The sequence below is a fragment of the Patiria miniata genome, unplaced genomic scaffold (genome assembly GCF_015706575.1).
Source record: "Patiria miniata isolate m_02_andy unplaced genomic scaffold, ASM1570657v1 HiC_scaffold_3, whole genome shotgun sequence".
NCBI classification, from domain to species: Eukaryota; Metazoa; Echinodermata; class Asteroidea; order Valvatida; family Asterinidae; genus Patiria; species Patiria miniata.
This window is the reverse complement of record NW_024037069.1, coordinates 36,359,222-36,375,040: the sequence shown is the minus strand read 5'-3', so window position 1 is coordinate 36,375,040 and position 15,819 is coordinate 36,359,222. Positions and strand designations below refer to the sequence as shown.

General features: G+C 41.9%; 1 protein-coding gene across 1 annotated transcript; it reads left to right on the top strand.

Moving 5' to 3' along the window:
- The first annotated feature begins 2,003 nt into the window (after positions 1-2,003).
- Positions 2,004-15,037, top strand: LOC119738471 (doublesex and mab-3 related transcription factor 3, truncated-like). Its single transcript, XM_038213375.1, has 2 exons — positions 2,004-3,171; positions 13,069-15,037. The coding sequence occupies exons 1-2, from the start codon at positions 2,763-2,765 to the stop codon at positions 13,956-13,958; spliced, it is 1,299 nt and encodes a 432-aa protein (XP_038069303.1). The 5' UTR covers positions 2,004-2,762; the 3' UTR covers positions 13,959-15,037.
- Positions 15,038-15,819: the final 782 nt, after the last annotated feature.

Below are 15,819 nucleotides of genomic sequence, written 5' to 3'. Positions count from 1 at the left end.
CTATTGACACGCATGATCAAAATCGACGCGCGCGCTGACCAGAGACCGACTATTTTTTTTTCTTTTTTGGCCTTACCGTCGTCACATATTTCAACTTTCTCAAGTTCAGAAGATATTCTAGCTGAAAAACGAGTGGAAGTGAGAATACGGGGCCAAGCATCTCATGTATTAGAACACCACGCCGCGTGCAGAACGCGGGCAAACTCACTCATGTCCACCCCTCGCCGTAAATTGAAGTCACCTAACGGCTCCGGTTTCGCCACTGACACCCTGGGCTCTCCCTAGCGTACTAGAGGAACGATATCAGCCTGATCATGGTGTCCATTGTCGGGGGCACGGACAGGCATTATTAGGACCACGGTCAGTCAAAATTGTGGGCTGAGGTCTCGTTTAGTGTGTCACATTGTTACACGGCCTTGTCACCTTGCGCTTGTGACAAGTAGTTTGTATTGTGACTAATTACTCGTTGACTATATTTTTACCTCCATTATTATTTGCCCTTCCCCGTCCATCTATTCTACTATTCCCAAATGTGTGAGTGGCTACACGAGGCAGAGAGGGCTCCGCTGGGGCCAATGTGTGTAATGTGTGCGTGTATGGACTCAGTGTTAATTGTACAGCGATCGGTTTTTGTGAATTGTCACAATCCAACAGTCAATATTGATGCAGGAATCTTACTGAAAGACCTTTTGTGTCAACCACTGTTTTTATCTGGAAATTGCTTCGGGTGCTGAATGTAACCGCTCGAGCCAGCAGTATTTAAAGCCAGAGTGATTGATGGTTTGATGCAAAATCTGTCGACCAGGAAGTAACGTTTCAATAGTTCAAAAGGTCAAGTCTTTGATGCTTATTTGGGAAATTGTTGGATGGACTCAGGTCATCGATGATGGCGCTCTTCACGGATTTCTGGGTATCAAAATGTTGGACTATACTACTGTTTCTTCAGAGCCTTTTTATAATGATATATTGGTAGTTTGCACTGAAAAAGTGCATGCCAAAACGGGTATGTGTCTGGGGGAAAACTTAGACCTCGAAAAGTCCCTTTGTTTTTTTCGGGCCTTGTCTTTCGTGTTAAGTTATAAACTTGCGTTCGGCGAAATGGATCTGCATGGAATTGAACTGTAGTGTGTGTCCCGCTTTGTATGAGGAACCATACAGAAATACATGTGTTGTTGATTATTGTTTTGAAATGTCAAGACTTTTTATTGCTCTATTTTTTTCTTAATCTGAACTGATGTTTAAAACTTGCCAAAGATCGATGTCACTGGTTAGGCCGTCTCTTAGTTTTGAAGGACCGTAAAATGCTGCAAGTCTCAGGAAACATCAGGAAAACCCTTACCTCATTTCATTAGGAAGTGACATTATACACTGACATATTCAAAGTTGGAACACGTTTATACGTTTCATTTCTCTTCGGGTCATGAAGGTTTCAAGGTGTGAACGACCATCGCCGAGTGTGGTTTAATTGCACCTCATCTTATGTCAATTTTATGCGTATTAGTAGAGTAAATAAAGCCAATATTTCAGCAACTTAACCTGCCACAAACATTGGAGTGCTGTGATGTGACATTTTAGGGTTAGGATTTGGGGTTGAATTGGTGAAGACACTTAGAGAGTGGATACGATTGTGGTGTGGTAATGCGGACTGCAGGATTGTGTTCGGCACCAACTTCCCCTCAAACCACAGTTCTCTTTTCCAAGTTTCTAAAATAATTTGTCACCTATCAATCATCAGACCGCAGTGCCGGCCTACTGATTTGTGAAGTTAGACCTGTCCGGCTGATCACTCATAAGTGAACAAAAAGACCCCTAAAAGTTGTTACATTTCTTCGTCCGTCAACGGACACCACGTGACGTCACAATCAACAGACCACGTGCTCAGATCGACCTCAGCCAATTGGAGCTACAGATTGAGGCGGCGAGCGCGTGTCAATCACTCAGCGCGTCAATCAACAGGCCTCCATTAGACCGCCGTTCAGTTTCTGACAAATTAGTCCATGTGTGCTAACAAAAAAAGTTACACAGGGTCCGTGTGGGTGACAAACCGTGAAACCACGAGCTGGCTTGCCGACCCCGCGAGGTTTTAGTAAAGCTTCATCAGTGAGTCTCTCGTCTCGAACTGACGGCCGGAGAGCCAGAGAGAAAAGCTGTTGCTCGCTGCTCCGCTACGAAACCGGAGAAGCTAAGATTTCCGTTTGACCCGGGCCCGAGCTGACGAAAAGCTCTGTCGGGTTACAAGCAGGCTGGGATTACGTCCTCGCTCTGCTAAGTGAGTGGTTGAACGGTACACTCATGCTTTCCTGGCTTCCAAATGCACTGTCTAGGCTATATCAGTGATTGGTGGCGGTAGTAACACTAACAACTGACTAACGAGCTGCGTATTAGACAACGATTCTAATTGGTTCTTTACATCGACCAATCAGCGGCCGGCTGTGTTGCTCATCATCTGCTTTTCTTTTTTGTTTAACTCTTTTTTTTTCGGGGATGTTCAGTCATAACTGTGTATTGACTGTAATTGTTCCGTAAACGCCGGCAGGACAAAACAGTCAACCTGTATGGCTGATCGCAGATGAACTTGGGTTGTCTTTGGGTTCACCATCGGGTTGTGCTAACCCAACAAAGATCTTTTCAGTTGAGAGAAGTCGAGACTTCGTCATAGTTGTCATCAGTCGGTGTGTTGCCTACACCTTCCACACCACACCTGTACACCTACTCTACCATTTTTACATCGAGTTTAAGGTGTAAAAAAATACTCAACAGTCATGATGGAACGACCGGTCATAGATATGCAGACCATGTCTTTACTGAGGGGGCCCTTGACAGAAAAGGGTGCCCGTAAACCTAAGTGCGCTCGCTGTCGCAATCACGGTGTCATCTCATGGCTGAAAGGACATAAACGACACTGTCGTTTCAGGGACTGTCGTTGTCCCAAATGCAACCTGATTGCCGAGCGACAGCGTGTCATGGCGGCTCAGGTCGCATTGAAGCGACAGCAAGCAGCGGAGGACGCCATTGCGATGGGTCTGCGTGCCTGCTCGCCTGGTGCTGGGGGTAGCTTCGGTATGTTGTCAACTAACGGACCGCTGTTTGGTTCCTCAGACTCCGGGGACGAGTTGTCACCACGACCCATGGATATTGCAGATGAGGACGGTGACCATCATGATATCACTGGTAAGTTTGCCTTGTCACCTCATCAACTCTAATAGTCTTGAAATCACTCGTCATCAGAGAATATCAAACTACCGTCAAATTGAAAACAATGCACGTGCTGTATGTCAGATATGTGCTAATTAAGGTTAATAAAGTTACAAGTTATGATTGTTCACTTAGGCAAGTATAGGTAAATCAACGTATAGGCCTAAGCGTCGTATTTTTCGGTGTTTCTTTGTGAGTGGCCGTATAGTTGACAAAACTGTCTTGCCAGGATTCGAACCCTTGATTACCAATGTCTTTCTCAAGTAAGAACCGACTTCAAGGTAAAAAAAACTTTCTTTTGTTGGGCGAAGTCAAGTTGATAACTATTTGTTAATGCTTTCTTGTGACTTGTCCTCATGGTTAATGATCCTCTTTATTGTACTATCATTTCATATTGCCAATAAAGATCAGTTTCATAACGATAAGAAAAATAAGCTCCCTCGTGAATATCCTGGCAGATTAATCTTCAAGAAGATGTTTGTCCCTCTTTGAGCAAAACTAAAGTAAGGAAATGTTTATACTTTTTGTACTTGCAAACACGCAAATGAATTTTTTAAGTTGCTTGATCTTAATATTTATTCCCAAATATTTTGTTGTATATTGTGAAACAACATGCCATGAAATACTTCACATTGTGTCCATTAGAAGCCAGGTTTGTTTTCAACTCTTTACGTCGCAGGTTTTTTCATATTCTTTTCGGACATTCAGTCACAACATACTCTAGTTTCGTTGTTGTCACAATCAAGCTAACGATACTACTAACAACCCACCGGCATGTTGAGGTTGTAAGCCGACGACATGGGAAAGTTGTCCCCGGTGTAAAGTAGCACGAGGCCCCTCGTTGCGCCTGACTTGCCCCCGTACCGCGGCGAGACTCATCAGCTATGGCACGGCGCTATTAGCCCACTCCCGTGTCAATCTCACGGGGCGGCGCAGTTATCGCAGCGACAAGCCTGTTCCTGATGGTGTTTTAATGGCTTGCCAATTAAGCTTATCTGGGCACGGGTTTAGACCACGGGCTCAGTTTACCCACCGATGCTACTCGTGTGTACCGTCCCCGTGGTTTGACGGGAGGCTATGGCGACTCGCACGCCCCGGCCGGGCCCCCGACATCGTGTTTACTCACTCGCGCAGCTGCGCGATTCGGTTCAAAACCGGTCGCAAAACCTGCTATACACCGATGAAATTGGTCGACATTCTTGCATCCCGTTTCCCTTTTTTTTTAAATCCATCCTTGAGCCTTGAGCCTTGTATCGTATTGTATCTTACATCACGATTAATTTGTTTAGGGGCGATTTTTAAATCAAATCCATGGAGGTAATGCAACAGAATATTGTGTTGTTCTATTTAGGATCAGTTAAGGTTGATGTTTGTCATTATTTGAGTAGGAGTGGGGTACGTTATACTGAAGTAATAAAAGAACAACACTGCAAACAAGTCGGTCTGGTTCATTGTTCTCAATCTCTCAAGGAACCTTTAAAATGTTCGCTCTTTTTTAACTCTTTTAAAATTAAACTTCAGTTCCTTTTTTTCCTACCACCATGACGTTCCAGCTTCAGATAAGCCTACTTAAACTTAGGATGCGCTGACCGTTATGGAAAATCGACTGTTTTAGTGTGACTTTTCATTTAAAAAAATGTTATGGAAATCGTAGTTTTAAAATACCCAAACGTATATGAAGGCAAGATACATACATAACGGTTATGGGAAATTAAACATTCTTCAACTAAAAGGAATATTTAATTTTCTTTCAACGCCAGTATTAAAAGATGTTTACCGCAAGAGAGACAATTCCAAATATTATTCTCTTGCCAAACTTCAAGTAGTTCATAATAACGAAAACAATCAAAGTCAAGGATGTATTAATGATCCAACTTAACAATAAACATCCCCATGAAACATCGACAAAGCAACTTAACTATTAATGCTGCACATTCATTGTGATAACAAATGTGTGCAAAACAGTCATAACAATAAAAGGGATATCTTAATGTACAGGATCGCATCAGATCAGACTTTGCCGTGTTAACAAGCGTGTGAAGGCGCAGTCACACTGCGCACACGCTCATACTGCCACAGCCCCGAAAATAACACAAACCTTGGCATAGGGACTGCTGTCTGTGCAAATAACACGTGTTGCCGTTTTAGCTTTGACAGTCGATAATTGTGCGATGATTGATGATCGACCAAAAATGGAGAAAAATCGAACGATACAGGGACAAAAGCAGATGAAATCGGTTTCAATAGGGCGAAAAAACTGATACACGCAATGGTCAGTGGGCTTGAAGTCGCATGAGGGGCGGGGTTAGTGGTTTATTTTAGGGATGGAGATAGGTTTATTTCCGATGGAAATCTTAGAAATAAGGATTTACCATACGTGGGAAATTAATAACCCTCGCATGTTATCACACGCTTACATTCTCGCCATTATGCCCGCTGACTGCGACTACAACCCGAACCTGGAAAGTTTTTCGAGTCAAGGCATTTTACAATATTTCCCTCAAAATTTTAAAAGAAAATAAGACTTCATGTGCAAGTGGTATATAACGAAAACAACGCTGATCAAACGAGTCTGACGAACTGAATATAAAAAAAGCTTTTACTGTTGTCTTTTTTATTAAATCAATTTCAGTTTTTATGACAAGTACCGTACGTCATAAAAACTTTAACATTGGAACTTTGTTGTTGCAATTAATGTTGAAGGTGACGTCTTTTCTTGAAACGTCACTGAAGTTTTAAATCTTCAGTGAAGAAACATCATTGTTACTCTCAAATCTTTATCTCTTTCAATCGCATGCATCTAACAACAAAAATCACTTTTTAAGTAATAAGTAAAATATTTCCTTTTTTTGTTTTTTATAAACATACCATACAGACACTATTTTTTTCTCATTACATTTGAGGATTGGACATTTGATTCGTCTCATTGTTATTACAGATCCGAAATGATGATAGCAAGTTTCCCTAGAGGTTGATATCGCTTCTAGCAATTCGTCATATTCATATCGACGATGCTGCCATATCGCGATTGCACTATCATTTTGTTTACATGGACAGCTTCAATTATTTCAATTAATTATTTCTTTCTGTGTTGCCGGCCTTATAAGCTTTAAAGGTATAAGCACTGTAAGTTGGTCTCTTTCGCCAGGACGGGAACTTGCAAGTCTTTGTCAAACAACTGCCGTTGAGGGCATTAGTGCTGACTTCTTGCAGCGTCATAATGACGCCACTATTAGGCCCTATACGTTTTCTCAGTGATTTCTGGTTTAATTATGAGTTTTAGCTTTTATTGATCGAAGTGTGCCTTTCAGCTTATCGTATTAGTTTAAAGAGCATCTGGCGTTCTCCCTTTCACTTTATTGCTGTTTCTATTTTGTTGCAACTTTTCTTTTCAATTAAGTTAAATCTAAATTTAGAATATTGAAAACGAAAGAATAATTTGTTCAATTTGAGCCCGTGTCGCAAATTTAACAAGCTGTGCAAATGACGAGTGGATTTTGGACCCAAAAATTGAGCTGAATCAAACTGGAGCGATGAGGAGAATCTATATCTATTATGAAAATGTTCATTTATAAAAACCTTAGCAGCAATGGCAGTGTCAACTATTTGTTAAGTCTGACTCCCTCTTGACGTTCTGTAGCCTGTTCTGTTAAATACAATTCCTCAAGAACAGCAGAATAAATCGCGCTACTCACCATTTCATCAAAGACCTAGCCAGTGATATCACCTCTTGCATCTCATAGCTCAGTTTAGGTCCGTATTCCCATATCGTACTTTTTAAACGTTCCGTTTAGTATTGACCCTTCTTCAAACTGGAAAAACACTCCGAGTCGCCAGCTGAAATTGATGTCCGGGTCTAGATCAGAAGTACCACGGCCGGCCGGCGGTGGCACTTTTTGCTATAAACCAGATGAGATATTGTTACTCGCAGCTTGTTGCAGTTGTGCAACACGTGTTGTTTGACTAGCCGTTCACGTAGCACGTGTATAGACTCGAGTGGGCACGGAACGTCAAGCTATATAACAAACACTTTTAATTAGCTGGAGTAGGAAAACGAAACTAATTGATCATCGTCAAGCAAAAGGAGAATTTCAACTCTGTGTTTCATACATCGAGTCAGTGCTCTCAACCTTCACTTTTTGTCCATTCATCGCAACGACAAGTGCTAGTCGTCACAGAACCTGTTGCATACAAGCTTCATTACAAGGTCACCTGAACTCTAGTCTATTTTCCTGCTATTAGGTTTTACAATATGGAGCATAGACGTTTTTACGGGTATAAGCACTGAAAAAGCAGTGCCCGCTTGTACCAAAAGGAACCAAAAGAAGGATAACAAAGCGCGGTAATGATAACAATATACATTTTTGTTTTATGATTTGAAAAAAAAAATACAAATTACTAAGAAAGTTATCCTGAGCAGAAGGCCTTTACGAAAACATAATTGAAATGCTTTTTAGCTATGGTTGTGATCATATCTGATAAAAAGTAGTACTTCAAGCCGAATACGGCAAAAGAAAATGAGCATAGTAAACTAAATAAATACAACAGTAACAGACATGGACAAATATCTCGAGGAACATTGTTACAAATGAATTATGAGGTATATTAATCTTGTTTCCTGATTTATGTTTAATTTCCAACTAAACTAAACACTTTTGTTATTGTTGACTTCACTCATCACACTTTGAAAGAGGTGCAGTTCAGATTCCAGAATTGAAGAGATTTCGCGAGGTTTCCATCCGTTACCCTCACAAAACTCGCAGTTGTCTCCTACAATACGCACACTCCAATCAAACGCCGTCCTTTTCCCTCAACTGACAGTTCGCCAAACTAAAGACCGAACAATGAGATATAATAAAGATAGTCATGTCACAGGCAATCACTGCCCTTGTGATATTTTCCAATTAAATTAGTCTACTTAACAAAACATTTTTTGCGCATTATCGCGGCCCCAATAACAAAGACTAAATTGCAATATACACGGGCTTCTCCAAAGTGAACGATCTGCACTCAAGTATAGCTAATCGCCTGTCTCATCGTCCGAAAGTTGATTTTTATTGAAAGGATGTCCTAATCGCACGGCCCGATCAAATAAAAGCCATGACAATATTAACCAAAATTAAATTTATTCTCGGTGAGTGCGTCGGACTGGGGGGAGGTAGAGGGGAAGACTGAAAAGTGCAAACGGTGTCGGTTGGTGAGACGAAGTCATCATGATGATGATCATCATCGTCATGGTTTTCATCAACGGTCCTTGTCAAGATCAACTCAGCGCGCGGTGTGGTTTAATGCAGCGGCGTTTTCTGTCGTTCAACTCGGCCGGTTCTTTCCGCTCCAATCGCCTCGATTTTCTGCTCCATCGCCGGCCCAAGCACGATGCGCTAACTGAGCGTAAAAAGCTACTACCGGTTCGAAATAGGCAGGCCAATAATGTTGTGAAGGGTTTTTTTTTTTTACTTTTTCTTTCCCGCTTTCTCTTCGGTTCTTTTTTGGACTGTTTTGAAGTACTTCGCCGCGTTTGCTCTAATCCTCTTTGATTAATCTTCCGTCTCGTGCCTTTTCTGTCTCGCTGCCATGTGACTCTAGGAACTGAGAGAGCCCCGAGGTGTTAAACCATTCTAGGACTTTGGTTAAATCAGCTCAAAAAAAGAAGTGAGCTCTACAGTCAAACTGACTTGAGTTTTAAGCTGAAGATGGATCGTGATGGGGAGGAGGGGGAGAGAGGGTCGACCATTGCCGCTGATTGTCCCAATCCAACAACGGCTCTAAACCACTTTGCCCCATTGCTAATGAATAACTTGTGCACGCTGCCCAGTGTATTGCTCAGTCATCAGTTTGCCATCATAATATTATTCTTTAGTAGGGAATATTAGATTGAGTAATCAATCACAAGCTAGGGGACAAGGAGAACCATTTATCAGGGGAGCCATACTGCACTTGCTCGCTTGGTTCCCACCGTGCGTATAATGGAGCTATAGACCATGCTTCACCTTAATGTATGCACGACATACGGTGCGTAACGATCGCCTATATAAGACATTAATAAACATGAAACAATAAACTAAAACAAATCACCGGTGAAAAATATGTATTCATAAAAAAAAATTAATTTTCCTCCTGCAGTATTGACATAATTATTATGTATTCGAAATACTTCAGTATCAATTGATAATAATGCATCGACAAACAGGCCCATTTAGGCGCGGGACGCATTTATTACGGAAATGTCGATTTCGCGTGTCTTGTCCGATTTTGCACGGTAAACATTATTAGCTGCGCCGGCTCGAATTTTAATGGAATACCTAAATAATGATATTCAAATGTTTCCAACCGACTTTACCCCCACGTGCAGGCACTCTCTGCCTACTAGTATCCCTTTCTTTGCCTCCTTGATATATCCCCAGTTTTTCCAAACCAATTTTGCAGCCATTATTCGTCTTTTTGAGGGGAGACTGATATAGTCGGTCTTGGTCTAGCGAGAGTCCGGTAATAGACGCACGTGTGCAGTATCTTGGAGATCTGAGCCCGAGGGTTCGATGGCGTAGAGGCGGCGGCGGGCGAGTCTTTGTTCGTGGGTAGTCGAGGCAACAGGTCGCGGCGGCAGTAGGCCGTCTAGGACACGCTGCATTGTTGGCTCGTGCAAACACACCGTGATGGGAATGTAATGAGACTAAACGTGTGCTCAGTCCATTTACTCTCGCAGCAATCTCTTACCGTTTGTCTTTTCCTGTTTTTTTTTCTCTTTTTTTTTCTTTTCAGTGATCATGTTCCAGCAACTCGTATTGTTGAAGTTAGACTCTCGAAAGTACACCTATTTTTATCGGAATCTTATTCGATTAATTTTTATGAAAATATCGCAATTTTTGTATTTTTCGTAGCCATGCATTGGGGGCATCAATGAGGAAGTAGTTATTTGAAATTTTTTTCCTGGTTATTCTATAATGACTTCGCAAGTAATTCCTTTGCTTTGTGCATGCAAATTATTTCTTCATTTTAATATTAAAAAAATTACTTTTGAGGGCATATTAATCCGGTGAGATATAAAAAAGAGTTTTGGCCCATTCTGATTTTTAAGACGTGCTAGGAAACTAACGTATAAGTCAAAACCATATTTCATTAATGGATAAATTGTTTACCTAAACTTTGAATCCAATTAAAGTGATGACTTCTGATGCCCTACTTCTCTTTCTTCACTAAAACTGACGGTCAAACCTCGTACCTGACCATGGTGGCAGCTTTAGTTCCCGTGTATAATTGCAACTGGAAATCAGTCAAAATAACCATATTTCTAGACACGGACTTTTTCTAGTTTTGCCTGTCACCCTTGTGGGGTCTAATCCCCGGCACACATCACACCGCTTTGTAGCCCAGGACAATCCTGGACGGACCTAGTCCTTCGGTCATCATCCACCGGTCTACCCCTTCACCTCCCTGCCTGCAGTGTCTTAAGAAGTTCAGACAAGCACCCTTTTACTCACAGACCCCTCCCCCTGTCCATCTCAATCACTCCCGACCCTGGCGCTTGAGATGCGGTTTGTTTTTCTCCCCGAAGACACTAGCACCCTGGAGTCCACAAGCCATTAAAAAGCTGTTCGCCTTTTACGTGGGAAGAATCGCTGCTTCATTAAAAAATATTAAAGGAAAAAATAAAAAGGAACAGTCCAACAAAAGGAATCAAATTGATGATTTTCCCTCTGGGAAAAGACCGATCAATAATTTTTGATCCAAATTTGGACTGCTCGTGAATCGAGTCTTTATTTTTTTCAGAAGGGTTTTGTGGTAGTAAGGGGAGTTACTTGCTTCAAAAATAATGCCTGCGGACCTCAAGCATATCAACATTACACGGTTGTTGATATTAAACGTCTGAATAACGCCATTAACTCTTAGGCGTGTTTTGCCAGACACTAAAGTGTTTTCAATGAAAAAGATTTTAAATTCTATACTCTGTATAAACGACACACCATTTTCATGGTTGATATTTGTTCAATATATTTTTGTCGAATCGCCGATGGTTGTCTTACTGAAAACCAAACGCTCAAATCCTTCACTGAGAATTAAAAACAATGTCCGTTTCTCACACGGACTAAGGCACTCCTTTTCACTCAATATCATGGATTTTGGTCAAATCAAGCTTTGATGGTAAAATTGGGCTAAACACACACTAGGCCTGTAAGTCCAAACACTCTTCACAACGTCTGGCGAACCCTCAGAATTTGTTTTACTTACTATATTAGATAAAATGCTCTATCAATCATTGTGATATCGGTGCAATATTGACGCTTAATTGTAACCAAGCCTACAGTTTTAATATAACTTTAACCGGCACTTTGTTCCTACCATTTTATTAAATCCTACATGCCTTTGGTCGACTTATTTAATCTCGCCTATCTTTCCTCCCAAAACAGAGGGACAAAAATCAATTTTAGCAGTTCGATGGTACACGAAGGAGAAAATTGTTCCATTCTTCGGTGGGTTTACACAATAATTTCAAGGCACTCGATGTTGTGTATACGATAACGATTTACCATCAACCAGACAAATAGTCAAGTGTGTTTGGGCCTGTGCTAGGATGGCTAGGATGCCCACGTGTTAGGTATACACCTGTTGCTGTGCGCTGGTAAACATGGCGGGCGCCAGGGCAAATTGAAACAAGCCAAAATGAGAGAGTACATTTTCTCCTTTACTTTCCTTTTTCCTGGCAGGCAGTGTCAGTTTCTAAACGGAGAGTGCAGCAACTCTATTCATTTTTATTTTCTTAAATTCGTAGGCTAACCATGGTAATTTTATTTTGTTTCGTTAAGGCCTTAAATAGGTTTTAATACTTTTTAGCAAATATTTCCACTGTTATTATGAAAAAAATGAAAAAACTTGACGATCTCAGTTTGCCCACCCACGACGACAAAACACCAGTCCAAACTCTCAGCTGTAGAGAACAGTTGGGCAAATGAGTTGATATTTTGCCCAATGTTTGTCAGCTTACCAACTGCCAACGCTTGCGCAAAATCCTTCCCAATAATATATAGTTGTCTTTTTTTTACCCGAATTAACCGTGTAATTTCATACCAATGTTGGACAAATAACATTGCCAACAGTGTTTTACCCAACCTTTTTTTTACAGTGCAGGATCAGCTGTCCATGATATGATAGATCTGGGTCGTGGGATAAACCGTTGACCTTGTGTGAACACGCGCGTATCGGCATTGATATAACTCAGTGACGACACACAACCGTTGGTTCATTGTGACACGCATGGCATCTCTCGGACACGGTACTGATACTGACCTGAATAATTCACATGTACTTGACCTTGGATGGTACGCTAGTTCAAAAGAGTCGGGAAATAAGTCAGCAGTTGTCACCCGATATCTTTTAAAGTTAATATGAAACTAAGAAAAATAGGAGCTAGTTTTGTACATGCAAATATATGAAGAGGATATTGGTGGCGCTGTGAAGTATGGGTTTTGACATCTTGAATTAATTCGTGCAAATGTTTGTTTTGCAAAATAAACGACAAGGAGAATATCAAACATTTAGGAAAGTTCTGATCTAAATGCGGTTTATTTGCTACTCCGTCAAGTTTTAGGTGACTACTGGAATTGTTTTAAACGGGATTCGGAAAATCAGTGCCTTTGCTGGAACGGAACCAGACCTTTCAGTTCCTGCGTGGTTACGACGTCTGTGTGGTCGTGGCTTCAAACCCTGGTCTGCCATTTCAGGCAGTCATCTCGTCTTATTGGGGGAAAACGTCAAAACCAAGAAACTGAACAAATGTATGAATTTTTTTCCATTGTCTAATGTCTATGCTTTGGTGATTTATGCCTCTTGCTCACAGGTTCCACATCATTTTGTTCCATTTTTCTTTCTAATGTGCAGAGAAACACATGAAGAGTGAGTCGGCAAACGACAAAGAAAATGGCCGAGGTACGCCCCCTAGCGGCCAGACTGAGCGCAACAACAACCACCGTCACTCCTCCAGCAAGAAGGGCAACGAGTCTCTGGACGCATTCAATGGCTTCGCAGCAAACTTCGTGTCCAACTTCCGCCCAGGTCGTCTGACACCCATCGAGATACTCACCCGGCTCTTCCCTACCCAGCGTAAGGCGGTACTCGAGCTGGTTCTACAAGGCTGCAGCGGGGATCTGGTTAAGGCAATTGAGCATTTTCTATCAGCCACTGAAGATGCTGTTCAGCATTCCCCTGGTACGGCATCAGCCCTTCCACCCCCGTCTATCTCACGTGGGGTGGTCGGTCAGCGATCCGCCTTGGGTCACGAAGCAAGCATCGGCCCGTCAGGAGTCCACGGACTACAGACCGCTTTCCGGTCTTCTTTGGGGAGTGAGAAGCACCCAGTAGGCAGTATGAAGTCTGCATTTACACCACTACCACCGTCCAGTGCTACTGGGTCATCTGTACCGTTATTTTTCGCTCCGAGACCACCCCATCCTTTCCATGCTGAAGCGCTCATAGGACGTACACCTCTCTTTGCACCATCGTCAGTTAGCGATCTTACCTCCAGCATGTCCAGCCAAGCCATAGCATCCCCTCGCTTCGCTTTCCCCGCCCTTCATCCCTTCCACCTGTCGGGGAAGTTCCCCACCGGTGGGGAGGGGTACCCACGTCTGATTTTCGCCCCTTACGCAACATGTCCACCAGACTGTATCCAGTGCCCCGGCACCAGGACCAGCATGCATAGCGAGCCAGAGAAATCCCCGTCTGGTACCACAGATGGCTCGATAGCTAACAGTGCTGTGGATTCGGAATGAGAGACTATGAAGAGACTATTTAAAGGGACACTATGTAAATGTAATTATTTGTTCATGTTGATGTTTACCAGTAAACAAATATTTTTCGGTTGTAAGAAATCCCTTTTAAAGCATTAGAGTAATACTTTGGCCTAGTTCACCAGTAAAGTTGTCAATATGTTGTTAACTGGTATTTTGTTTCTAATAAATGGCGTAAGTTGTTTAAGTATACTTTCCAAAAAGGATCCCAAAGTTTACTCTCTAAGAGACCAAGGGATCTATCTGCAGAAAATTTGAAATCGATTATAACTTACCGCTTCCAATTTCAAGCTGTTTCCCATGAGACGATCCAATCGATTCTCTGACAATTTCGAGTCTTTGCGAAGCACTTATTAACTCCAATATTTGACCTATAAGAGCCCACACAACCCAGTGGTTTAAATATCAAAAAGCGACTGTTTGAGGTAGACTTTCCTCAACGTCTTCCAACAGTCGTTCAGCATCTAGCTTGCAAACGCTTTTTGAGTACCATAACTTGAAAAACCTTGTCATAACATTTAAAAAAAAAACTTGTTTTATCCTTTTACTTTCGCGTCATCATTGGCGTGAAAGAGTTGTTTTAAGTTCCCTGCGCATTTGTCAAAAGTTGAAGACCTATTTTATAAAAACGAAGGGGATTAGCGTTGTTTTTCAATTCAAGTCAAGTGTTTGCTCGTCCTCACTGTCTTTTTCTTTCCCCTCCTGTTTCCCGCTCACTCTAAAAGCCTTCGCTTTCCCGCGTGGCCCTTCATATAAAAAGCGCGAGCACCAAGTCCCCCACGAGACCGTTTAGAGTTGTTTTACCCAATTTGCGGCGGAATCGAAGTGATAAACGGTTGAAGAGTGGTTCCGGCCCGATGCTGTTGGTCTGGCAAACGTATTCGGAGGGAAAAAGGGGGAAAGAAAGAAAAACGGGGGAAAATCGACCCCTCTCTGGTGTGTTGTTTCGGAGTATGTGAGTTTATATATGCGGGCTTCAAGTGCTTGTCCGACGCGAGGGGGGGGGGGTCGCGTTAGGGGGATTGAGCGACATGTTTTAATGGCTCGGATTCTACTTGCTTCTCTCTGGTTTTCATTTTCTCTCTTGTGCATTGGAATTCATTCCACGTGTCTTTCATGCTATTGATTTAAGGGTGTACTTTTTGTGGTAAGGTCTACGTTTAGGTGAACGCTTCACGAATCGCTAAAACAGTTCAGCTTTTCTTATGGTTCAATGCATGTCTACCCTGATGCAGTTACGTCGCTGCTCTGTGTTCAGACTCTTTTTATCTCTCCATAACTCTTCTTTGCAACAATCATTTTAGATTATCGATAAAATGTATCCAACTATCGTATTCTCAAGTCTTTTAAATCATTGGTTCATTCTAAAATCGAAAATACAAACTTACATTCTGGTCAAAATTGGCATCTTGGAAACTTAAGATTGGTAGATCATTTCATTGCAATTCCTTCCAGATAAGGAACAAGTTGGAAAGTATGGTTGAACTCAAATCATCACACAAATCTCTACGCACTTTAATAAGTCTGACACGTCACACAAGACCCACGTCATGGAAATTTGTGTGTACAAGTCACACAAGACTGCCTTAACGTCACAGAAATCTGTGTACAGTCACACGAGTAGAGAAGTACAAGTTAAGTAAAGGATGCACCCAAACTGGCTGATCCCGTTACAAATAAAGAAAATACTGCAGCTGGTGCGCAATAACGTAAGTGAATGGTTAGTGAGAGGTAAATGTCATTGTTTATGATCCGAGTTGAACACCTTAACGTTAAGTTCGAATTTTCCTGATCGGCTGTACCCATAATCATATATCTTATAACAGATTCTCCTGAAATTGAG